This window comes from Nyctereutes procyonoides, unplaced genomic scaffold (genome assembly GCF_905146905.1).
Source record: "Nyctereutes procyonoides isolate TBG_1078 unplaced genomic scaffold, NYPRO_anot_genome, whole genome shotgun sequence".
In the NCBI taxonomy this organism is placed as follows: domain Eukaryota; kingdom Metazoa; phylum Chordata; class Mammalia; order Carnivora; family Canidae; genus Nyctereutes; species Nyctereutes procyonoides.
Genome location: NW_026575042.1, coordinates 33114531 through 33141975, shown reverse-complemented (window position 1 = coordinate 33141975; position 27445 = coordinate 33114531). Strand labels below are relative to the sequence as shown.

At 38.7% G+C, this 27445-nt stretch overlaps 1 protein-coding gene across 1 annotated transcript in view; it reads right to left on the bottom strand.

Moving 5' to 3' along the window:
* Positions 1 to 27445, bottom strand: part of PCCB (propionyl-CoA carboxylase subunit beta) — a 96606-nt gene that overhangs the window by 54811 nt on the left and 14350 nt on the right. The window contains exons 6-9 of the mRNA XM_055321657.1: positions 20437 to 20547; positions 7803 to 7911; positions 3952 to 4072; positions 2152 to 2233 (exon numbers count right to left, since the gene is read on the bottom strand). Coding sequence (XP_055177632.1) covers positions 2152 to 2233; positions 3952 to 4072; positions 7803 to 7911; positions 20437 to 20547 — 423 coding nt within the window. The remainder of the gene's footprint in view (positions 1 to 2151; positions 2234 to 3951; positions 4073 to 7802; positions 7912 to 20436; positions 20548 to 27445) is intronic.

Genomic DNA, 27445 nt, shown 5'->3' with positions numbered 1-27445 from the left:
GACTCCATTTACAATACAAAAGTTAGATATTTAGGAATAAACTTAACCAAAAAATATGAACAACTTATACAGGGTAATCTTTAGAAGAATTCTTAAGGGGGAAAAAGTACACTTTAACAAGCAAAAATGCAACCTATGTTTTTAGGTTGTTTCAGATACCTAAGGATGTCAATTCTCCAAAGTTAGTTTTTAATATGATTTTAACAGGATCTCAATAAAAGCAACAGGATTCCCTATTTCCACTCCCACTGCCCCCAAAACAAGACAAACTCTAGAGTTCATGTGGAAAAGCAAACAAGCAAGACTAGGCAAGAAAACTCTGAATAGTCATCAATAGGAACTATTTCTGCCAGATGTAAAAGCATCCCATAAACTGTCAATAATAAAGGCACCATGATTGTGGCTGAATGTCGAAGAGACTGTGAAGCAACTGGAACCCTGAGATGCTGCTGGTGGGGGTGCCAATTGGCATAATCCCTTGGAAGCCACCTTGGCAACATCCACTAAAGATAAGCACATCCTACAACGTGGTACTTTCACTGTAGAGCTCCAACAGAAATATGTAATTTACTTAATAAATCACGTAACAAAGTGTTCATATCAGAATTATTGCTAACAGTCCCAAACTAAAAATGACCCAAATGCCCACCAATAGTAGGTCAACTGTGGTCTGTTCATACAAGAGACTAAAGAGAGACCAATGAGAACAATATGAACAAATCTCACAAACACAATGTTAAGTCAAAGAAGCCAGACACAGGAAGCCATAGAATTCTGTTTATACAATGGAGAAAAACAAAAAATCCTATTCTACACTGTCAAAAGTCAGTATGGTAGGTTCTCTAGAGGCTTGCATAGAAAGAGTGACTGACATGAGATCACCAGGGAGGTAGGCTTCTGTTTCTCTATGTGATGCATTTCATTTGATCTGTTCTACATACGTTTTTCTGTTACTTAAGGAAGTATTTTTTCATAATGGTTACCTCTAACTGTATCTATTTAAAGACTTAATCCCCTGGATTTAGCAACTAGAGAAGTCATTAGCAGGTCTATCATTCAAGAAAGAGAAAATCAGAGGCCACATTCCAGTGAGGAGGAAAGAGACAAGAGGGCTTTAAGTGGAAAGGGAGAAAATTTGGACAGCAGTTAAACAGAGATATGGGTTAAGAAGGGTTTTTTTCTTTTTTAGCAGACAAAAAAAAAAAAAAATATATATATATATATATATATATATATATATATATATATATATATATATCAAAGCTTGTTCATACATATTTATTGCTAGAGGGAGGAGTAAAAGGAAGAAGAAATTAAGAGATTTACAAAAACCGGTCAAGAAAGCAAGACACCAGGTGGGGAAGGATGGAGTCAGAAGCCCAGGTAGAGGCACCTCATTCTTCAAGTCTGGGGAGACAACGGAGGGACGGCGAGATGGAGAAATCCTCACCTACAGGGAGTAAGGAACCTGATGCTTTCAATTTTCTCCATGAAGGAGAAAATACCCAAGTCATCAGACCAGAATGGGAGCAGAGAAGGGAAGGGTCAGATCTAGCCTTAGGAAGTGAAGAAGATAAGAACAGGTGCTGAGGGGAGGCCAAACAGGCACCCTGAGTGCCCAGGCCAGCTACAGTAGGGCTCTGGGCTTTCCTCTAGCAGCCGCAGATGAAGCAGATGAGGCTCTACAGAGCAAAAGAATCAGGGGAGCTAATGACAGAGACCCTATTTTACCTTCTTTGGACCTAAAACTACCCATGCCATGTACACGTTTGCTCTCCATCTCTCTCACCCAAATATAAAGGTCCCTGAGGCAGGGATTTTGTCCGTCACAGTATCCTATAGTTCCAGTACTGAGAACAGTGCCTGGCCATTGGTACCTGGCAGAAAGGCAGATTCTAAGCTGAGCCAAGAAGGTAGAGGCCAGGAGGGCTGAGGGCTCCAGAGGAATGGGAAGATTGAGGGCTGGAGAGTCAGGGAGCAGAGGCAGTGGGAGACAGGCACTGAGTGGCCCCTGTCCTGTGCCCGCCATGCTCTGCTTGTGATGCCCAACATTAAAGCCTGTGGGCTTGGCACTTCCTCCCTACGCCAAAGCACAAGGACCTTGGTCATGGCTGAGCTAGCACAGACAAGGCCAGCAGATGTGGCACTTACAGAATGGATGATGTCCACCATGTTGTAGGCTTTGGTCGATTCCAAGGGGACAATTGTGTCAAGCTCAGGAACCATACGGTCACTTTGAAAAAAAAAAAAGCAAATACAATCAACATGGGAAGAGCCAGTGGCTGGGGGATGGGAGAGACATCAAGAGGATTAGGCGGATTCTGTCCCTATTGGGCTTGCAAAGTATCCTGAAAAATGCATTCCTTTCTTACCACCATGTCAAACTGAACTTGAGTTTGATATTAACCCAAAAGATCTTTGTTTTGATTTACTGGGGAAAAATGAGCTTATTCTCCTGAATGTGGTTCTATCATTTATCCTCTCTGAACACCTCCTATGGTGTGGGGCGCTACAGGACTGCAGTGAAGACAATACTGTTCTAGCAAGTCCTGCTCTCACTTCCTGAGACATTAAAACTAAAAGAACAAGGACCTGGAAATGCAAAGTCAGAATTCTGCTACTGAACACTGTGGGTTCACATTCCTTTTGGAAAATAAACCTGCTAGAGCTCCTTTACCAAAAAAGTAAACTCCAGGCCATCTGGTGGGGAGAATCACTGAGGACTAACCAGAGCTAGGCTCATGGCTCTCTGCTTCCTCATGCATCTACGTGGCTGAGGAAGGAGCCCGCCATGACCCACTGCCATACCACAGGAGGACTTGGCTGCAACATGCTGTTCTCCCACATGCTCTCACGTCCTCCTGGCCCAGACAGGCAGGCAAGGGTTATTCAGGCCCTGAGGTATATACCTGAGCTGAGGTTTGGCCTTGGTATAGCCACATGCCCCATTAAGCTCAACTTCCCAGAGAACTCTACACTAGGGTATTGAATATAGCCCTACTGGATAAAGTCCTCCCCCTTACTTTTCATTTGCAACCTATACACAAGCTACTCTGGGATCACATGGAGAGGAGATATGGCTGGGCCTAAGCAGGCTATTCAGTCATTCCTAGGCCCCTGGGCTCTAATACCTTCAAATGGTGTCCTAAACTTTTCAAGAACCCCAAATAGTATAGATTCTCAGAAAAAGAGCCTGTGTCCATCACTATGGGCCTGTGAACATCCTCCCTTTCATGACTATACATAATACACCAGTACTTAGGTCCTCTAAGGAGTGAGGCTGAGGCAGGTGGGAGCCCAGGTCCATCCCATGGAGCAATGTCTACTAATGGCTTCTTACTGTGAGATATAATTCTAAATCCCTTCTGCAAAACAAAGGCCAGGGCAAGTGAGTTTGAAGTAGCTTGAGTCTGAAGTTTGAATCTCAGAGTGGAAACAAAATGGAGAAGAAAGCACCCAGAGATCTAAAGCAGTAGTTCCCCAGCTGAACCTCTGGCTTACTAAGTGGTGCCCCCACATCAGGCAGTAGCCCCAATAGCACGAAGGAGAGAGTCTTCACTAGGAGGCCAGCAATTCACCTTTCCCCTATGCTGCCACAAGCAGATGTGTACAAGCATGTTTCCTAAAGGGCGCATTATCTGTACCATTTCACGTCAAAACAAAATACATTTTCATTTCCAATTCTGGACAAATCAGGACTGACAGAAGCCAATTGGGGGGGAGGAGGCTTTTTACTCCCAAGCTATTTATCAGATATTACAGAAAAAAAAGTGGATACAAATAAAATTTTTCTTTGCTCCTGTACTCAAACATGCCACCACCGTGCCAACACCTGGGAGCCTCACTGGCTCCACTCCACAGTCTACTCCAATAAGGAGACTATGGAGGTCCTGTCAGGGCAGAGAAGCCAGAAAAGGGCAATGAGAGTCAGTGCACTTGCCTGCAACTCACCTGGGATCATGACATTCGCAGATGGGAGCTGGGTCCTGATTGCTGAGCGGCAGGTAGTTGAAGAACTCCCGGAGATTACACAAGGCATCAACATCATTTTCAAAAGCTCTGTGGGCAACACCTGAGAAAATAGAGAAGCTATGATGGCCTGGCCACCTGTCAGGCCAAAGGTGCTGCTTCATATGCACCTGCCCCTCCTAAGGCGTGTCTGCAGACTACTCATAGCTCTGTGAGGATGAGATAGCACACACCACACCCCCTCGTCTGTGCACCCTGGCCCCTCTGCTCTATACCCACACATCTCTGCAAGGTCATGCCTTTCTTTATTCCCCACGGCCCTCAAGTGCCATCGCCATCCTGTACAGGCATTTTCTTCACTCTCTTCTCCACAATACCTATTGTCCATTTCCCTGCTGTCTGCATGACATCTCCCCTAGAATATCAGTTCTAGCAGAGTAGAACCCAGCCCATTTTAACCACTATAGTCCCACATCAAGAATCACACCTAGTTATAGATCACTTAGCTTTCAAAAATGCTGAAAATTAAAAAAAAAAAACAAAAAACAAAACAAAACAAAAGAATAATGGACCCGGTCATGGTCCTCAGGAATGGTGGAGGGGAAGGAGCAGAACCACGTGGGCCTGATGAGAAAGGAAGCCATCATTCCTCAAGAATACTCTGAAATCAAAGAATAGCCAAACAACACCACAGACATGATGAAGTAGGGCCAGAAACTCTCTCTGACTCCCTGCTTCCACTATTTCTCCTACCACCTCTTCTCCACACAGCAGCCAAACTGAACTTTTTAAGCCAGATTATGTCATGTCTCCAGCCACCCTCCTTGCTGTTCTCTGAACATGCCAGCCATTCTCCCTCCCTCCTTTGCACTGGCTACTCTCTCTGCCTGCAATGTTCTCCCCTAGACAGTCATGCAGTTAATTCCTTCAGATCTGCTCAACTGCTACCCTCAGAGTGAGGCCTATTCTTACCACCCCACTTCAAACTATAAAAATCCCAGGCCCCTTTACCCTATTGTATTTTTTCCATAGCACAGATTACCTTCTAACATACTATACAATGGTCTTTATTTATCAAGTTGTTTATGGTCTATCTCTTGTGCTAGAATATAAGACCCACAGAGGCAGGATCTTTTTTCTTTCACAAAGGTATTCCTAGCACATAGGACAATGCTTGACACACAGGCATGCGATGAACATCCACTGAATAAATGTTTCAGCTCAACACAGAATTCTTTTGTTCAAGTAGTACTTATAGAGACACCTGGGTGGCTCAGTGGTTGAGCGTCTGCCCTCGGCTCAGGGAATGATCCTAGGGTCTTGGGATCGAGTCCTATGTCAGGCTTCCTGGAGGGAGCCTGCTTCTCCCTCTGCCTATGTCTCTGTGTCTCTCAGGAATAAATAAAATCTTAAAAAAAAAAACAAAAACTTATAAATTGGTGTAGCCACTTTGAAGGACAGTGTGGCAGTTCCTCAAAAATTGAGAGTTAGCATTTGACCCAGAAATTCCACTCCTAGGTATATACAGAGGCAACAAAAACATGAAACACAAAACCTGTACATGAATGTTTACAGCAGCATATTAATGGCAGCCAAAAAGTTGCAGCAATCCAAATGTCCAACTGATCAATGAATAAAATGTGGTACAATCATACACTGAAATATTTTCCTTGCTGCAACATGGATTAACCTTAAAAATGGTATGCTAAGTACAAGAAACTACTCACGAAAGACCATATATCGCAGGACTCCCATTTATTTCCATTTCACATATATTTTGAATAGACAAATCCACAGAAACAGAAGGAAGATCACTGACTGGCTAGAGGTGGACTATTTGGGGGAAATGGTGCTAATGGATGCAGGGCTTCTTGGGAGTGATGAAAAGGTTCTAAAATATGGTGGTAACTGAAAAACACTGAATACGTAAAATCATTGAATTATATACTCTGAGTATATCACATGTATAACTTGTAAATTATATATCAGTAAAGCTGTTTTAAGAACAAGGAAAAATATGTATAGAGCATCATTTAGGTCTTGCTCTGGAGAGCTAAATACATCAGATGTCACAAATATTCAATATTATTTTAGATTCCAGTAAAAAGAAAAACTGCTAATTAAACCATGAGATAAGAGTGTGAGGACCAACTGTGGTGGAGTCAGCAATGAGAAGAGTTCTCATTCTAGCTATATGCTAGAGACAGAGCTGAGAGCAAGGAATGAGTCAAAGCTGATGCCAACCCAAGGTGGAAAATGAACAACTTTTGTGGGTTGGGTGGGGTCAAGACCCCTGATTTTAAAAAACAAAAAAACTGGGGCGCCTGGGTGGCTCTGTCAGTTAAGCATTCAACTCTTGATTTTGGCTCAGGTCATGACCTCAGGGTCACGAGATGGAGTGCTGAGTCAGGCTCCGCATTGGGTGTGGAGCCTGCTTTAGACTCCCTCTCTTCCTCTCCCTCTATCTCTAAAAAGACAAAAACAAAAAGATATTGCATCAATTGGAAGATTTCACACATATAATGGAGGTGTGACTAAGAAAAAAATGCTGAGAACTAAGTGATGACTCAATGTCTTAATCACAGTACACTGAAGTATATAAAATCAGTGTATAAATCAATTGAAATCTTTCAATTTCAGAGAGGCAATTTCTCTTGCCTTCAGTTACACTGTTTATTCTATCACAGGCAATCCTTTCACAATCTGGTGTCTCTTTCCAAAAATATATGGAATTCTCATCATTCCTCTAATAACAAAGGTCTTCATTAATGTCAATTCACGCCCTATTCCCATTTCTGTGCCTCTCTATATAAACAATAACCTTGGGATGCTTGGGTGGCTCAGTGGTTTTGCATCTCTTTGGCTCAGGGTGTGATCCCAAGGTCCTGGAATTGAGTCCCACATCAGGCTCCCCACAGGGAGCCTGCTTCTCCCTCTGCCTCTGTCTCTGCCCCTCTTCTCTTTGTATCTCTCATGAATAAGTAAAAAAAATCTTTAAAAAAAAAACAATAATCTTTGTTTCAGTACAAAGTACAGAATAATCTTTATACATTCTGAACTTTGCATGTGTGGCACATAACCTCAAAGAAGAGCTGTAACCAAGTTTGTGAAAATGTGGGCCATGACCATCATATTATGACTGTACCTGGCCAATCGCAATTGCTAATACTGCCATCTAAGACATACCTCAACTTTGGATTAAAAGAAACTCACAGGGGCACCTGGGTGACTCAGTACGTTAAGTGTCTGCCTTTGGCAGGTCATGATCCTAAGGGTCCTGAGATTAAGCCCATCTTAAAAAATCTTTTAAAAAAAGTCACAGTATAGCATATTTTTAAAGGTTCAAAAGAGTGTGTGTGTGTGTGTCTATAAATCATACCTCTTGTAACTATCATTTCAGTTGGTTTTAAAAATTTAAAGAACATTGAGACTTTAGTAGTAGCCTATTTTTGTTTTAACAAATTTGAGCTACTAAATCTATCTTATTACATTTGTAGTAAATATTCCATACTACTGTCCTCTCAAATTCAGCCAATTAAGTGATATTAATAAAAGATTGCCATTCTCTTTGGCAGTGTCCATGTCTCAGAGTTTAAAAATAGTAAGGTGAGGGCAGCCTGGGAGGCTCAGTGGTTTACCACTGCCTTCAGACCAGGGCATGATCCTGGAAACCTGGGAACGAGTCCTGCGTTCGGCTCCCTGCATTGGAGCCTGCTTCTCCCTCTGCCTGTGTCTCTGCCTCTCTCTCTGTGTGTGTCTCTCATGAATAAATAAAATTTTTTAAAAAATAAAAAAATAATAAAAATAGTAAGGTGAGCCTGAAGGACTCTAACCTGACATGGTGGTATGCGTTCTGGCACCACCAAGCTCCTCCTGAGTAACATCCTCATTGGTGACAGACTTCACGACATCTGGGCCAGTGATGAACAGGTAAGAAGTATCCTGAAATCAGAATTCCAGATGGATCAATCTCAGAGCATCTTAGAGTTGACACAGCCAAGACAAATGCAGAGAAGTTAGTGATGTGGTAACAGAAGCAGGTTAGGATGCTGCTCAAAGATACCTATCCAAACTAAAGACCCAAGGTTTCCCTGACTCACTACTAAGAAAATCCTCCTTGCATGGTTCTACCTCAGCAAAATTATGTGCAGTGTGCCTAATGTTTCAGGGTCATCCGTCTGTAAACACCTTAATTATGGTGGCCCTTATTCAGAGCTTGCTGTACACCAAGAATTTTTCTAAAGTACTTCATGGGATTATGTCAGTAAGCCTCAGTACTATTATCACTCCCATTTATAAACAGGGAAAGTGAGTCACTGACACAGTAAATATAGTTTACCTAAAATTAACCAGCCACCTTAAATTAAGCCATTTGGAGACCATAACAATCAATGCTTCAGGGTTTTAAGAGTGTGACGGACTTTTAATTTTTAGTTTTTATTTTTTTAAGTTTGTAATTTAAAGATAAAGGCGTATCATAAAAAATTTTAAAACAATAGGAGAGACAGTAGAACATAAGTCTATATCCAAGCCCTTATTTCTAGGCCTCTAATTTCCCTCCCCAAAGGCAACCACTGTCAATTTCTCTCCTTGCAAGAGATCCATACATATGTGAGCATTAATACATACATCTGTCCTCTTATTTTCTTTCTAGTGCAGTGTCCTACATGCATTGCTCTGAAACTTCTTGAAGACCGTTCTGTATAATATAAGTAGGTCATATATAATCATTTAACTGTCACATACTGATAGGCATTAAGATTATTTTCAGTATTTTGCTAAACAAGCAATTCTGCAGCCAATATCTTACTATAGTCATCTCTGGCAGCTCACTGTTCATTTTCTTTGCCCATTTTTCTATTGGATATTTATTTTTGTGTGGTGAAGAAATTAGTCCTTAGACTAATATATGTGTTTTAGCAGTCAATTTTATGGGTCCTTGGCTTGGAATCCTGCTAGAAAGGTCTAGCTAGAAAAGTCTTTCTTCCAAATCCACAGACTCATAAATGTTCACAATAGCATTATCCATAATATTCAAAAACTGAAAAACAATCCAATGTCCATCAACAAGTGAATCTCAGAATAATTATCCCAAGGTAAAGGAGCCAGCATCCACCCATTCCACACCAAATGGAAAAGAAAAAAAAAAAAGTATACACTTTTTGTATGTGTTTTATATAGTGTCATTTTGAATGATTCTGTCTATATAACACTCTAGAAAATGTAAATTAGTTTATTGTGATAGAAAGCAGATGAATGGTTACCTAGAGACAGGGCTGAGAGGGAAGGATGGATTACAAAGATATATGAGGAAACTTTTGGGGGTGGTGGCTATGTTCATTATCTTGACTGTGGTCATGGCTTCATGACAAATGGGTCATGACACATTTGTATGCATGTGTCAAAACTCAAACTGCACAACTTAAATATGTGCAGTTCATCATAGAATTCTAACTCAAAGTTGTAAAAAATGTGGAAATGCAAAGAGCCAAGAATATCTCATACCACTTGAAGAAGAATAGAGGGACAACTTGCTATACCAGCCATCAGCATTCGTCATACAGCCACTGTAATGAAGACGGTGTGGCACTGGTGCAAGGATAAGTGAACAGACCAAAAGAGCTCAGTAAAACATTCTTGATATATAGATACTTGATTCATGATATAGGTGGCATTACAGAGTAGGACAGAATTTTTTTTTTTTCACTAAAAGGCTCTAGGTCAACTAGGTAACTTTCTTAAAAAAAAAAAAAAGAAAAGAAAAGAAACTAGCCTCTATTTCATACTATGTATAAACTTCAATTCCAACAAGATTTAAACGTAGTGTAGAAAGGTAAAATTAAAATAATAAAGCTTTTATAAAATAGAAATGATCTTCATGACTTTGGGGGTTGAAAAAAGTTTAACTAAGACACACTACCCATAAAGTATACATTTCACTTTGGTTCTCCCATCAAAAGGGCACAGAAGCCAGCTTAAAAGACTCCTCACTGGCTAAGTGAGGGCAATTTGAGCATGAAAACAAATAATGCTAGTAATAGACTAGAAACACCTAAGTAAAAGAGGAAATCCAAGAATCCACATTAATAATAAATCCGTGAAATAAATAAATACCCAAGAAAGCAGGGCTCTTCCTTAGGGTAGGATGCCAACTGATAGGAAGCAAATGGTAGAGTTGGTAAATAACAATTTTGCAAAAATTGGTTTGGACAATTGTTCTCAATAGATGCTAAATCAAGGAGAAAAAGTTTAATGTCAAGCAGCATCCTTACATAGTCTCTATCTCCCAACAAGTATTAATCAGTTACAAAAAGAAAAACACTAATTACACAGCAGAGAAACCAGACAACACCTTGAACAGTGATCAAATATTGCCGGTGAGGGGCAGATGGACAACACTTGTCTCTAGATGTGATCACCTGAGCAGGCTACATCACTATGATACCTAATCTGAATCTAGGGATCCCTGGGTGGCTCAGCGGTTTAGCACCTGCCTTCGGCTCAGGGAGTGATCTGGGAGTCCTTGAGTCGAGTCCCATATCAGGCTCCCTGCGTGGAGCCTGCTTCTCCCTCTGCCTATATCTCTGCCTCTGTCTCTCATGAATAAATAAATAAAATCTTTAAAAAAAATAATCTGAATCTAATCATTAGGAAACATGAGATAAACACAACTGAGGAACAATCTAATAATTTGTTTTGTAGTCTACAAAAACATCACTATCATGACAAAGTCTGAAGAACTGTTGCAATTAAAGGACATTAACAGGATATGACAACTAAATGCAATATGTGATCCCCAAATGGATCCTTTAATGGAAGAAAAAAATGCTATAAAGGACACTCTTGGGACAACTGACCAAACCAAAATCTGAATGGTAGAAGAGACTAAAGTATTATATAGGATACATTATATATTGGGCACACATAAAACAAGTCTTAAATTGAAAAAGATGACAAAACAATTTGTATGATTTCAATCACAATAGGATGAAACTAGAAAAAGAATGAGAAAATTCAAATATGTGGAAATTAAACATCACACTCTTTAAAAACCACTATGCCAAAGCCTAAAATCAAGTGAAATTGGAAAATAAGACAAGTGAAAGTGAAGATACAACATACAAAAACTTATTAGACAGAAAAAAAAGCAGTGCTAGGAGGGGAAGTTATAGCTGTAAACATGCAACATGCAAGAAAGATCCCAAATATCTCCTCAAGCAAAAGAAACAAAAGCAAAAATAAACTACTGGGACTGCAACAAAATAAAAAAAGCTTTTGCAAAGCAAAGGAAATGATCAAAACAAAAAGGCAACGTATGAATGGGAGAAAATATTTACATTTGATATATCTGATACGGGGTTAATATCCAATACCAATACAAACTGACATCAAAACAAATAATCCCATTGAAAATGGGTAGAAGAGGGATCCCTGGGTGGCGCAGCGGTTTGGCGCCTGCCTTTGGCCCAGGGCGCGATCCTGGAGACCCGGGATTGAGTCCCACGTCGGGCTCCCGGTGCATGGAGCCTGCTTCTCCCTCTGCCTGTGTCTCTGCCTCTCTGTCTCTCTATCATAAATAAATAAAAATTAAAAAAAAAAAAAGAAAATGGGTAGAAGATATAAACAGATATTCCTCCAAAGACACATCCAGATGGCCAAAAGATACATAAAAGATGCTCAACGTCATCAGGAAAAAGCAAATCAAAACCACAATAACGTAACACCTCACACATGTCAGAATGGCTAAAATCAAAAACACAGGAAATAACAAGTGTTGGCAAGAATACGGAAAAAAAGGAACCTTCATGTACTGTTGGTGGGAATGCAAACTGGTGCAGCCACTATGGAAAACAGTACAAAGGTTCCTCAAAAAAGTAAAAGTAGAATTACCATGTGATCTAGTAATTCCACTACCAGGTATTTACCCAAAGAAAACAAAAACACTAATTCAAAAAGATATATGTGGCCCTATGTTTACTGCAGCATTATTCACAACAGCCAAGATGTGGAAGCAACCCAAGTGTCTACTGACAGATGAGTGGATAAAGAAGATGTGGTGTGTGTGTGTATGCACAATAGCATATTATTCACCCATTAAAAAAAATGAAATTTTGTCATTTGTGACAACATGATAGGACCTAGAGGGTATCATGCTAAGTGAAATAAGTCAGAAAAATACCATAGAATTTCACTTATATGTGGAATCTAAAAAAACAAAGCAAATGAACAAAATCAAATAAGGCAGACAGAGACCCTAAATACAGAGAACAAACTGGTGGCTTATAGAGGGTTAGAAGTAGGAGAATGGGCAAAATAGGTCACAGGGAGTGAGAAGTACAGGCTTCTGATAATAGAAATGAATAAGTCACAGGGACAAAAAGTACAACATGGGAAATATAGTCTATGGTACTGTATTAGTATCTTATGGTAAGATGGAAGCTGTACTTCTGGTGAGCGCAGAATAAGGTACAGAGTTGTCCAATCACTGTCCTACACCTGAAACTAATATAATATTGTGTGTCAACTATACAGAAGTCAACTACTTCAATTTTTTAAAAAATGAACTTAAATAGCATTTCTCCAAAGAAGATACAAATGGCCAATAAGAGTATAAAAAGACACTCAACATCCCTAGTTATTTGGGAAATATAAATGAAAACCAAGATGAACTACTACTTCACATCCATTAGGATGGCTATTCTCAAAAAACACAAAATAATAAGTGTTGATGATGATATAGAGAAACCAGAACCCTTGTGCATTGCTGGGAGAAATGTAAGATGGAGCAGCCACTGTGGAAAATAGTATAGGAAAACAGTATGATGCTTCCTAAAAATATTAAAGAGAAGTAACATTTGACCCAGTAATTCCACTCCTAGGTGTATGCCCTAACAAACTAAAACAGAGATTCAAATAGATACTTGTGCACTATATTTGTTGTAGTATTATTTGCAATAGCCAAAGATGAAAACAGCTCAAGTGTTCATTGACAGATGAATAGATATGTAATGTGGTATATACATACAAGGGATATTAATCAGCATTAAAAAGGAAGGCAATCCTGACACATATTACAACATGGGTGAACTCTGAAAACATGCTAACTGAAATAAGCCAGTCACAAATGGACAAATAGTGTATGATTCCACAAATTCATAGAGACAGAACAGTGCTAGGAGTAGTGGGGAATGGTAAGCTAGTGTTTAATAAGTACATAGTGTCAGCTGGGATACATGAAAAAGTTCTGGAGATAGATGGTGGTGATGGTTGCACAAAAATGTAAATGTACCTAACGCCACAGAACTAAAACTGCAATTTACCATTTCAAACTTTTTGTGTACATTTTACTACCACTTTTTTTAAAGTACTACATCATTGCTAAACTTCTTGAATTTAACAACTGATTGTGTAAAAAAACACCTGAATTCTTAAGAAATATACCCTGAAGCATTAAGTGTAAAGAGACATGATATACACAATCCACTCACAAATGGTTAAGAACTCTACAAATTGGAGATTTCAAAATAAAGACTTTTCAAAAACTCTGTGCAAAAGGTAGCACTAAGAGGAGGAAAACTGCAAATCACAGTGTGGGAGAAGACAGGTGCAACATCCAACTGATAGCCAGAATATACAAAGAATTCCTAAAAACAAGGGAAAAAAAACACTATTTTTAAAATGGGCAATATAGATAAACAGGCATACCACAAAACAAGAAACATATGAAAAGGTACCAAACCTCATTAGTCATGGAAATGCAATAAGAAATCATATCACATGTGAATTGGCATAATTAAATTATATTTTAAAAAGTGCTGGCAAGGATGTGAAACAAGTGAAATTGTCATGCACTGCAAAAAGAAGTGTAAATTGCTGCAACCTCTTTAATGAACGGTTAAGCATTACTTAAAAAAGCTGAAGATATGTACATCCTATGACATAACTATGCCCTTACCCTGAGAACCTAAAACAAAGGTAAAGGTATAAGAATGCTTAGAACAGCATCAATGGCAATGGCAAAAATCTTTAAACACAAATGGTGGTAGAATGGATGAATGTGTTAAGATAATTTACTACAGAGCTATTAGAATGAATGAACTGTATTTACAAAGAACATGGATAAATCTTAAGAACATAATGAGTCACAGCCATGCACAAAAAAATGAACAAAAGAATAAATATTATAGGATTTTTCCTTACATTAAGGGTCAAAATAGGCGACACTAAATCACAGTTTTTAACCATAAAGCAAAGCAAATACAAATAATACCATAAAAGTTGAGATCATAAATTATTTTGGATAGGATGAATGAAGGCAATAGTGATTGGGGGGTAATGGGAGCAGGGCTCCTGGAGGCCATTTCTTGAACACAATGTTATTTACACAGATTTGCACTTAATTTTTGCCAAACTGTACATATTTTACATACTTCCTTGAGTATGAGACAATTAACAGTGCTTCAAAATTTCTAAATTAAATGAGAGGAGGCAAAGACAGAATCAGGGAGACCAGTCAGGATACTGCAATTATCCAGGTGAGATGCTTGGATCAAAATGGTAGCAGTGTAAGTAGTAAGAAGTATGCAGCAATTTGATTTTAGATTACATCCTAAAGTAGAGTGAATATGATATGGAACTGAATTTAACATGTGACAAAAAGGGGAGTTAAAATAGTGCAATGTTTTTTACCTGAGCCACTGGAAGTCTGGACTTACCATTTTTTGAGATGGGAAAGGCTTACAGGAAAGCCCTCTGGAAAAGGCATGTAAGAGACCGAAACCTACTAACATCCAAATGGAAACACTGGTAGGCAACTGAATGTGTAATCCTAGAGTTGAAGGAGTGTTCCATCCCAAAGACACAGATTTGAGACCTGTCAGCCCATAGATGGATATTTCAAGTCTTGAGATGGGATAAGAAAATCACCCAAGGAAGGAGAGAAGAGCTCGAGGAAGAAAACCAAAAATGATGGTGCTTCCAAGTTTCAAAGGAAGGAGTGATCAGTAGGTCAAAAGTTGAAAGGTCAAGTAAGATGACTGAGAAATGTCAACTGGCTTTAGTAATGCTGGAACCTTTGACGTTTTTGATACAAAAAACTGACATTATGGGTGACCCTGAATAGAATAATATCCATTTCATCAGAAACTAAATATCCAAGCATATTCACATCTATTTCTCAATTCTGTTCCTCTGGTCTCTTTATTTACAGATTGATGACACAGTTTGTTATTTCACTTTATATTTTATCATCTGGCATAACTAATGAGAAAACATACAAAAAAAAAAAAAAAAAAAAAACACTGAAATCAGTAGCATTTCTATACACTAATAAAATACCTAAAAAAGAAAGCCAGTCCATTCACAAAAGCATCAAATATAACAAAATATTACAAATGAATTTAACAAAGGAGGTGAAAGACCTATACATTGAAAACTATAAAACTTTGATGAAAGACACTAAAGATAGGGCAGCCCCGGTGGCTCAGCGGTTTAGCGCCGCCTTCAGCCCAGGGTGTGAACCTGGAGACCCGGGATCCAGTCCCACGTTGGGCTCCCTGCATGGAGCCTGCTTCTTCCTCTGTGTCTCTGCCTCTCTCTCTCCCTGTGTCTCTCATGAATAAATAAATTAAAATCTTAAAAAAAAAATGGCGGATTTCCTTCTTTGCCACGACTGAATATTGTATGTGTGTTGCATTTTCTTTATCCATTCATCTGTGTTTTGGACAACTTAGATTGTTTTTGTATTTTGGCTTTTGTAAATAGTACTGTAGTGAACACAGGAGTGCAAATATCCTTTGAGATCCTGATTTCATTCCCTTTTAAAAATTTTTAATTTTAGTGTAGTTGATATACAGTATTATCTTAGTTTCAGGTGTATAATATAGTGACTCCAGCAATTACTCAGTGTTCTTCATGATAAGTGCACTCTTAATCCCCTTCACCTATTTCACCCATCTCCCACCCATATCCCCTCTGGTAACTGTCTGTTCCTTATAGTTTACAGTCTGCTTTTTTGGTTTGTCTTTTTTTCCCTTTGTTGATTTGTTTCTTAAATTCCACATATGAGTGAAATCACATTATTTGTCTTTCTGACTGACTTATTTCACTTAGCATTATACTCTAACTCTACCCATGTTGTTGCAAATGGCAAGATTCCATTCTTTTTTATGACTAAATAACATTCCTGTGTGTTGTGTGTATCACATCTTGTTTATCCATTCATCATGGACACTTGGGCTGCTTCCATAGTTTGGCTATTATAGATAATGCTGCAATAAACATAGGAGTGCATGTATCCCTTTGAATCAGTGTTTTGGTATTCTTTGGTAGTATGATTACTGGATCATAGGGTCTTCAAAAAAATTTTTTTTGAGGACCCTTCTTACTATTTTCCATAGTGGCTGCACCAGTTTGCATTCCTTCCAATAGTGCATGAGGGTTCCTTTTTCTCCACAACCTTGCCAATCCTTGATTCTTGTGTTTTTGATTTCAGCCATTTTGATAGGTGTGAGGCGATATTTCATTATAGTTGATATGCTTTTCCTTGATGATGAGTGATGTTGAGTTTCTTTTCATGTGTCTGTTAGCCATCTGTGTGTCTTCTTTGGAGATATGTCTGTTAATGTCTTCTCATTTTTTGTTTGGGTTGTTTTGGGGGTGTTGAATTGTTCCAGTTCTTTACATATTTTGGTTACTAGCCCTTTATCAGATATGTCATTTGCAAATATCTTCTCTCATTTAGGTTGTCTTTTAGTTTTGTTGATGATTTCCTTTGATATAGATCCAAAAGTAGGACTGTTGGATCATATAATTCTGTTTTTAATTTTTGAGGAACTTCCCTACTGTTTTCCATAGTCATAGTATCAATTTACAGTCCTACCAATGGTGCACAAGAGTTCCCTTTTCTTCACATTCTTGCCAACACTTAATTTCTTGTCTTTTTGATGATAGGTATTCTAACAGGTTGAGGTGATAATTTTTGGTTTTGATTTACATCTCCCTGATAATTAATGATGTTGCATATCTTTTCATACACTTGTTGACCATTTTCTTTGGAAAAATGTCTTTTGAGATCCTCTGTTCATTAAAATTTTTTTCTAGCATTATTGATAAAATCGTCATGTAATGCTTTGTAAGTTTAAGGTGTACAATATAACTTGATACATGCATATATTGTGAAATATTTATCACAATAAGGTTAACACATTTTTCATCTCACATAATTACCATTTTAGATTTTTGTTGTAGTAGTTATTGAGTTGTAAGAACTCTCTATTTTTGATACTAACCCCTTTTCAGATATATGATTTGCAAATATTTTCCCTTATTCAGTAGGTAGCCTTTTCATTTTTGTTGATTTTCTTTTGCTGTGCAGAAGCCTTTTAATTTGATGTCCTACTTGTTAATTTTTGCTTTTGTTGTTTGTGCTTTTGGTGTCATATCCATAAAATTGTTGCCAAGATCAGTATGAAGGAGCATTTTTCCTATGTTTTCTTTTTTTTTTTTAAGATTAAAAATTTTTTTTAAAGATTTTATTTGAGAGAGAGGGAGAGAGAGCCAAGCAGGGAGGGGGCAGAGGGAGAAGCAGAAGCAGGCTCCCTGCTCTAGAGCCTGATGTGGGGCTTGATCCCAGGACCCTGAGATCATGTCCTGAGCCAAAGGCAGGTGCTTAACTGACTAAACCACCCAGGTGCCCCTTACGTTTTCTTTTAAGAGTTTTATGGCTTCAGGTCTTTAAGTCTTTAATCTATTTTGTGTTAATTTTTGTGACTGGTCAAATATATGAGTCTCATTGCATTCTTTTGCTGGTAGTGATCCCATTTTCTGAAAATCCTTTATTGAAGAGACTTAGCATTTCCTCATGGAATATTCTTGGCCAATATTCAAATACTGACAGTATATATGAGCGTTTACTTCTGGTCTCTTGATTCTGTTCTGTTGGTTTGTATGTCTGTTTTTTTTTGTTTTTTGTTTTTTGTTTTTTTTTTATGACAGTCAGAGAGACAGAGAGAGGCAGAGACACAGGCAGAGGGAGAAGCAGGCTCCATGCACCGGGAGCCCGACGTGGGATTCAATCCCGGGTCTCCAGGATCACGCCCTGGGCCAAAGGCAGGCGCCAAACCACTGCGCCACCCAGGGATCCCTGTATGTCTGTTTTTATGCCAGTAGTATGCTGTTTGATTATTATAACTTGGTAGTGTAGTTTGCGATCAGAAAGTATGGTATCTCCAACTTTATTCATCTTTGTCAGGATTGTTTTGGCTATTCAGGATTTTTTGTGGTTCTATACAAATTTTGGATTTTTTTTTTTTTTTGTCAAAAATGCCACTGGAATTTTCAAAAGAATTTCATTGAATATATAGGTAGCTTTGGGTAGTATGGACATTTTAACATTCTTATCCAGGAACATGGGATCTCTTCCATTTATTTCTGTCATCTTCAGTGTCTTTCTTTTGTTTTTTTAAAGATTTTATTTATTCATGAGAGACACAGAAAGAAAGACCTGAACTGAAGGCAGACACTTAACCAACTGAGCCACTCAGGCACCTCGGTCTTTCTCTTTCTGATTTTTATTTCACTTAGCACATGCATTTACGCATGGGTAATAATTAGCCATGAGTGAAATGCTCTCAAGGTCCATCCATTTTGTCACAAATGGCAGGATTTGGGGATCCCTGGGTAGCTCAATGTTTTAGCCCCTGCCTTCAGTCCAGGGTATGATCCTGGAGTCCTGGGATTGAGTCCTACGTCGGGCTCCCTGCATGGAGCCTGCTTCTCCCTCTGCCTGTGTCTCTGCCTCTCTCTCTCTCTCTCTCTCTCTCTCTCTCTCTCTCTGTGTGTGTGTTGTCTCTCATGAATAAATAAATGTGTCCCTCTGTAGCTCTCTTTCAAATAAATAAATCCTAAAAAGAAAAGAGAGGTAGAAAGACAGATAATGTATGATCTCACTTATGTGAGAATCTAAAAAGCTAAACTCATAAAAATAGAATAGAATGGTGGTTACCAGGGGTTGGGGACCAGATGAAATGTGAGGTCCTGGTGAATGGTGTAAACTTTCAGCTGTAAGATGAATAAGTTCTGGGGATCTCATGTACAACACAGTGATTCTTATTGTTAATGCTATATTATATAATTAACAATTAACAATTACTAGGAGAGTAGCTCTTAGATGTTCTTGCCATGAAAACAGAAATGGTAATTATTTAAGGTAACAAAATGTTTTAGTATTTTTGATTTAAAAAAAAATAAAACCCACCCCTGTTGAACGTATAGGTGGCTTTCAGTCTGCCACAAAGAACAGGATATCTGGAACAAAGGGTAAGCACTTTTCAAAATTTCTCAATTCGTACTGCCAAACTATTCTCAAGGAAAAGGTGCTCCCTATTTACATTCCCTGTTTACAGTGTTCTCATATTGGAGGATTTTTACCTAACCCCCCTCCAAATAGGTCTTAGCACTTATTGCTTATTATTAAACATATTTTATGAAGAAAAGACTAATTTTCTTTAAAAGTATCAAGTTAAAGTAATAAACCATGTATAAATACAAGTAGGCTTCATTTAAAATGAGAAATCTATCAAAATTATGTACTAATCGTGTGCTTAAAGATGAAGCACCTCTCAAAATGAAGTTAGAGATCAGATTTACCATTATAGGCAATATGTAATGAAAAGGCAAACAGCTGAAGAAATAAAGGTGGGACATAAGAAACTAGATTACAAAAAAGACTCTCAGGAGAAACGTTTTTTTAGGGGGAGGGGAAAGAGAGAAAATAGGAGGGGCAGCAGAAGAGGGAGAGAGAGAATCCCAAGCAAGCTCCATGCCCAGCACAGAGTGCAACACGGGGCTTGATCCTACAAACTCAGCTGAAATCAAGTCAGACACAACCAACTGAGCCACTCAGGTGCCCCCAAGAGAAACTTTTTCAACAGGGGCAGCCCGGGTGGCTCAGCGGTTTAGCGCCGCCTTCAGCCCAGGGCGTGATCCTGGAAACGCCAGGATCGAGTCCCATGTCAGGCTCCCTGCATGGAGCCTGCTTCTCCTTCTGCCTGTGTCTCTGCCTCTCTCATTCTCTCTCTCTCTCTCTCTCTCTCTCTCTCTCTCTCTCTCTCTCTCATAAATAAAAATCTTTCAAAAAATAATTTAAGAAACTTTTTTTAATAGGATTCAGTAAATAATCATCTGTCTGGGCAGAAGACAGGATCCTTTGATTACTTGAAAATCATTTGCAATTCAAATAGACAAGTAAAATCACCCACCAATGAAGTACACAAGCACGTTCTGCCACAGAAGTCCCACAAGCTACAGATTTCATGCCAAAACATTCTCTCCACTAAGACCTTATCATTACTATGCTGAGAGCAGTGATAATGCAGATAACCAGATCTAGGTCAGGAACTATTTTTATTGTAGGTGAGTTACTGCACAACTCTCAAAGGGCAGGAAAAACAGGCCCTTCTTTCTTACCTTTACCATGAATGTGAAATCAGTTAGAGCAGGGGAATACACAGCCCCACCAGCACATGGGCCCATGATCAGAGAAATCTGAGGGATAACTCCAGATGCCAGGACGTTCCTCTGCCAAAAGAGAAAGGCAAGGCATGTGGTTACAGAGGTGTTCAAGGCACTACATACAGAAAGATAAAGGCAATAATAAAATTACATTGGGCTTTTAGTCACAAAATCTGTGCTGGAGGCAAGAAAACTAATCAGTACAGGTTCTTCCAGAATTAGATATGCAAGTTCTCCCCATAACAGGTGGCATAGTTGGCATATTACTTTCTGTGGCAAATACTCTCTCTCCCCTCCTTGGAAGTAGTTTCTCAAAAACTCCATCAGGACATAAGCTCAGAGAGACTGTTCTCTCTCACCTCAGCTCCAAACACACCTCAGGCCAAGCACCCTTATCTCCTCAAAGCTGGCTAACACAATGAATGAAAACCCTAGGCAGAATATACAAGGCCAACACTTACCCTGGAGCTGTGACCTCTATTTAGTGTCCCTTCATACCCACCACAGAGGGTACCCAGCAAGGCAAGGCCAAGAGGCAAGTGCTACTTTCTCTGAGTCTTCAATGTCTGCCCACCTCTAGGCAGGGCATATGAGGAAAGGGAGGTAGCAGAAGCCACAATGGCTCCATGGGGACAGAGCTATGGGAAGGGTCACCTCCTGGGAAATAAAAAAATGGGGGCTGGAAGTCCCAGGCAAGATGATAAAGTCCGATGACTCCTTGCCCAACCCCCAACTTTTTTCCTTCCCTTAGGTTCCATCAGCGTAAGAAAAGTATGTCCACTTTTAGCCATGTCTTAGCTCTGAGCCCAATTTCCAACTCCCAGCAGAAAATCTGAGAATAAACTGTGGCTAATTTCCATCAATTTTAGCTCTTAGCACAACAGCAGCTACTCATCTGCTGCCCCCTAGCCACAAGGCAGGCAGCTGTACATATATATTCCTAGAGCAGCTTACATAGAGCTTTCAGGAGCCAGGGTAGGTGAAAAGCACTCTGTCCTCCGAATGTGAGGGATCACCCACTGCTGATTCTGGTTACAAAGATATAGAGAGGCAGGTAGCCATTTTTATTGTACCTCCTCATCCCATTGTTGCAAGCCCCTCCCCCTCCAGTTCAATATCACTAATTATTAGGGAAATATAAATCATAACTAGAATGAGGTACCACAAACAGTGGGATGGCTACTACCAAACAGAAAATAATGTCAGGGAGAATGTGGAGAAACTGGAACTTTTGCATACTGCTGATGGAAATGTAAACTGGTATAGTCACTGTGGAAAACAGCACAGAGGTTTCTCAAAAATTTAAAAATTATCATGTGATCCAGAAATTCCACTTATTAGTTTCCATTCTTTTTGGTTTATGCCAAATCTCAAAGAGATATCTTACCCTGACATTCAAAGCAACATAACTCACAACAACTGAAACACAAAAACAACCCAAGTACCCATCAATGGAAGAATGAATAAGCAAAATGTGGTTTGTACAGTGGAATGTTATTTAGTCTTAAAAAGGAAAAACTTCCTGTCACGTTACAACATTGATAAACCATGAAGACCTTAAGCAAAGTGAAATAAGCCATTCACAAAAACACAAATTAATACAATAGGATTCCATGCAAGCTGGTACAGCCACTCTGGAAAACAGTACAGGGATCCCTGGGTGGCGCAGCGGTTTGGCACCTGCCTTTGGCCCAGGGCACGATCCTGGAGACCCGGGATCAAATCCCACATCGGGCTCCCGGTGCATGGAGCCTGCTTCTCCCTCTGCCCTGTGTCTCTGCCTCTCTCTCTCTCTCTCTCTCTCTCTCTCTCTCTCTCTCTCTCTCTCTGTGACTATCATAAATAAATAAAATTTTTTTTAAAAAATTAAAAAAAAAGAAAACAGTACAGAGGTTCCTCAAAAAGTTAAAAATAGAACTACCCCATGACCAAACAATCGCACTACTAAGGGTTTACCCAAATATACAAATGTTATCTGAAGGGGCACCTGCACCCCAATGTTCATGCAGTAATGTCCAAAATAGCCAAATGACAGAAAGAGCCCAGATGATCAACAGATAAATGGATAAAGAACATATGGTATATATAGGATCAATGGAATATTACTCAGCCATAAAAAATGGAAATCTTGGGCAGCCCAGGTAGCCCAGCAGTTTAGCGCCACCTTCAGCCTGGGGTGTGATCCTGGGGTTCCAGCATCGAGTCCTATGTCGGGCTCCCACAGAGCCTGCTTCTCCCTCTTCCTGTCTGTCTCTCTCTCTCTCTCTCTCTCTCTGTCATGAATAAATAAATAAATAAAATCTTTTTTAAAAATGGAAATCTTGACATCTGCAATGGTGTGGACAGAACTAGAGGGTATTGTGCTAAGCAAAATAAGTCAATCAGGGAAAGACAATTATCATATGATCTCACTACATGTGGAATTTAAGAAACAAAACAGAGGAGCATAGAGGAAGGGAGAGAAAAGTAAAACAAGACAAAATCAGAGAAGGAGACAAATCATAAGAGGTCCTTAATCATAGTAAACAAACCAAAAGTTGCTGCAGGGGAGGGGGTGGAGGGATGGAATAAACTGCATGATGGACATTATGGAAGACACATGATGTAATGAGCACTGGGTATTAAATAAGACTGATGAATCACTGAACTCTACCTCTGAAACTATTCATGAGAAACAGAGAGACAGAGAGAGAGAGAGAGAGAGAGAGAGAGAGAGAGAGGCAGAGACACAGGCAGAGGGAGAAGCGGGCTCCATGCAGGGAGCCTGACATGGAACTCGATCCTGGGTCTCCAGGATCACACCCTGGGCTGAAGGCAGCGCTAAACCACTGGGCCACTGGGGCTGCCCACTACCTCTGAAACTAATAATACATTATTTGTTGATTAAGTGAATTAAAGGTTTTAAAAAAAAAAAAAAACAAAAAAAAAGGATTTTTTTCTAAAAAGAGGTGGCAGATAAAATATTTCAAGAAATAATGGCTGAAAACTTCCCGGATTTGATGAAAGATATGAACATATACATCCAAGAATCTCAATGAATTCCATGAAAGCAGATGAACTCAGTTTACACCACTCACATTATATTCAAACTACTGAAACCTAAACACAAGGAAAGAATGTGAGGGCAGCAAGAAAGAAGCAACTTGTCACATACAAGAGATCTTCAATAAAATTAACATCTGATTTCTCATAAAAAATCAGAGTCCAATGGGATATTTAACAGTTTTGAAAGGAAAAATAAAAGTGTCAAATACAACCAGCAAAACTATCCTTCAAGAAAAAAAAAAATCAAGACAATTCCTGACAAAAGCTGCAGAAGGTTGTTTAATAGTACACATGCCATACAAGAAATGCTACAGGTCCTCTAGACTGAAATAGAAGGACTACAGTAAGTACCTTGATGCCATGAGAAATAATAAACACTAGGAAATGGAATTTCCTAAGTAGACATAAAAGACAGTTTTATTACAGTACTTTGGTTTTGTTTGTAATCTCTCTCTTTTTCCCCATGGTATTTAAAAAGCAAATGCACAGGGGCGCCTGGGTGGCTCAGTGGTTGAATATGCCTTTTGCTCAGATCATGATCCCAGAGTCCCAGGATCAGGTCCCACACAGACTCCCCACAGGGAGCCTGCCCCCTGCTCTGCCTATGTCTCTGCCTCTCTGCCTATCTCATGAATAAATAAAATCTAAAAAAAAAAAAAAAAAGCAAATGCACAAAACAATTTTAAATCTGTTAATGGGTACACAATGTATAAAGATATAATCTATGAAAACAACATCATATAGGAAGAATGGAAATGTATACAAGCAGAACTTCTGTATACTACTGAAGCTAAGCAGGTATTATTCAAAACAAATTGCTGTAAATTTAAGATAATAACTGTAATCCCCTAGGTAACCACTGGGGGGAAATGATGAAAATGAAAGAAGTGAATCAAAATGACACACTTAAAAAATTACAATACTTAAAAAAGCACTAATGGAGAAACAGATGAACAAAAATGTGTAACACAGAAATTTGGTAAATAGCAGAAATAAATCCTTTATTAGTAATCACATTAAATGTAAATGGGTTAAATACCTCTATTAATATAGATTAGATTTAAAAATCCAGTTTTTGAAGGTAATATAGGAAGAACCCCAACTCCCCTCTTCCCATAGCCATACTGTGTCCTCAGCTACATACTGAACAATGTCCTCTAAAAAAATAAAAATAAAAATAAAAACCCTAAAGGCTGAATGAGTGACAACTATACAAAAGAAAAACACATCAAGGCTGTTATGAGAGGCTAGGACAGACTATCACATGAACCCCATCCCTGGCACAGGAAGGAATACAAAACCTGGACCTTCTCCCTCAGAGGTAAAGAGTTAGAGCCCCAAACTGGGAATCCTAGATTTTTAAGATAAACACCTGGGGAATCCAATGTAGGCTTGATCCCACGACCCTGGGACCATGACCTGAGCCAAAGGCAGATGTTCAACCGACTTAGCCACCCAGGCACCCCAACAAGGTTGCTTTTTTAATCTGACAACAAAAGCAAAAATAAACAAGTAGGACTATATCAAATTAAAAGGCTTCTACACAGCAAAGGAAACCAACAAAAAGGGATGCCTCAGTGGCTCAGTGGTTAAACGCCTGCCTTCAGCCCAGGGCGTGATTCCAAGATTGAGTCCCACATCGGGCTCCCTGCATGGAGCTTGCTTCTTCCTCTGCCTATGTCTCTGCCTCTCTCTCTCTCTCTCTCTCTCTCTCTGTCTCTCTGTCTCTCTGTCTCTCATGAATAAATAAATAAAATCTGGGGATCCCTGGGTGGCTCAGCAGTTTAGCACCTACCTTTGGCCCAGGGCGTGATCCTGTAGTCCCAGGATCGAGTCCCACGTCAGGCTCCTGGCATGGAACCTACTTCTCCCTCTGCCTGTGTCTTTGCCTCTCTCTCCCTCTATCATGAATAAATAAATAAAATCTTTAAAAAAATTAAGAACAAATAAATAAATAAATTCTAAAAAAAAAAAAGGCCAACAAAAAGCAAAGGCAACCTACCAAATAGGAGAAGATATTTGCAAGTCATATCTGATAAGGGGCTAATATCCAATATATATAAAGAACTCCCACAACTCAATAGAAAAAAGTCCAATTAAAACATGGAGAGATCTGAATAGACATTTTTCCAAAGAAGACATACAGATGGCCAACAAGCACAAGAGAAGATACCCAACTTCACAAATCATCAGAGAAATGCAAATCAAAACCACAATAAGATATTACTCCACTCCTATTAGAATGCCTATGTCAAAAAGACAAGAATTTACAAGTGTTGGTAAGAGTATGCCAAAAAGGAAACCCTTGTGTACCATTGGTGGTAATGTAAATTGGTGCAGCTGCAATGGAAAACACTACGGAGGTTCCTCAAAAAATTAAAACTAGAGCTATCGTAAGATCCAGCAATTCAACTACTGGGTATCTGTCGAAGGAAAATAAAAACACTAAAAAAAATAAATAAAAAATAAAAAGAAAATGAAAACACTAATTTGGAAAGATATCTGCACCTCCATGTTCACTGTAGCATTATTTACAGTAGCCAAGATAAGAAGACAACCTAAGTGTCCATCAATGGATGAATAGATAAACTGTGGTACATATACATATGTGCTGGAATACTATTCTGCCATAAAAAAGAAACCTTGCATTTGCAACAACATGGATGGACCTTGAAGGCGTTATTCTAAATGAAATGTCAGATAAAGATAGACAAATACTGTATCAGGTATATGTGGAACCTAAAAGAATATATGTTTTCCAAGAAGCTTGTAGACAGAGAAAAGATGGGAAGGGAGGAGACAGGAAAACTTTTTGGGAAGTGCTTTTTAAGTTTAAATAAATTGAATAAAAAATTAAAAATTAAGTTAAATAAAAATGTCTATATTTTCCCAGAGGAACTTCAGTTTACAGATGAGGACAAAGAAATGTTTAAATAAAAAAAGGAAAAAGATAGAAAAAGGTTTTATGCAAAAAGTAACTAAAACAAATCCAGGGTGGGGCTCTATTATTGTCAGACAATATACAGACTTCAAATTTTTAAAAATTACAGAAAGGCAGACACATATATTGATAAAAAGTTCAATACACCAAAAAGATATACAACTATAAAAATATATGCACCTAACAGAGACCTAAAATATGTGAAACAAAAATTAACAGAAATTAAAAGGAAGAAATAGACAGGTACACAATACTAGCTAGTGACTTACATATCCTACTTCCAATAATAGATAAAACAACTAAACAGGGGATCAGTGAAGAAACAGGGGACTTAAGCACTAAACCAGCATGTAAAACAAACACATACAGACCCCTATCCACAAAAACAGAATACACATTCAAGTGCACACAAAACATTCCTAGAAGATACCATGTGTCTCTTTTAATAGAGCTGAAATAAGCAGACATATTAAAAGAAAAAAGATTTCAAGTCAATAATCCAATATTCTACCTTAAGAAACTAAAAAAAGAACAAAGCCAACAAGAAGGAAAACTATGAGTAGAAATAAATGAAACAGAATATAAATACAGAAAGGTCAATAAACCAAAAAATTGCTTCTTTGACAAGAACAAAACTTTATAAACCTTGAAATAGACAAAAATATTCATATTACTAAAATGAGAAATGGGAGCCATTACTATAGAAATAAAGATACAAAAATAAAGTAATATAAACTATATGGCAACAAATTTGATGAATAAGATCAAATGAACTAATTCCTATAAAAATACAAACTCAAACTGAGTCAGGAAGAAACAGAAAATCCAATAAACCTGTAACAAACAGAGATGTAATCAGTAACCAAATACAATCTACAGAGGGAAGGAGGGTGGGAGATAGGCAAAACAGGTAAAGAGACACAAACTTCCAATTATAAAATAAGTCCTAGGGAGGAAAAGTTTGGCACAGGGAATATA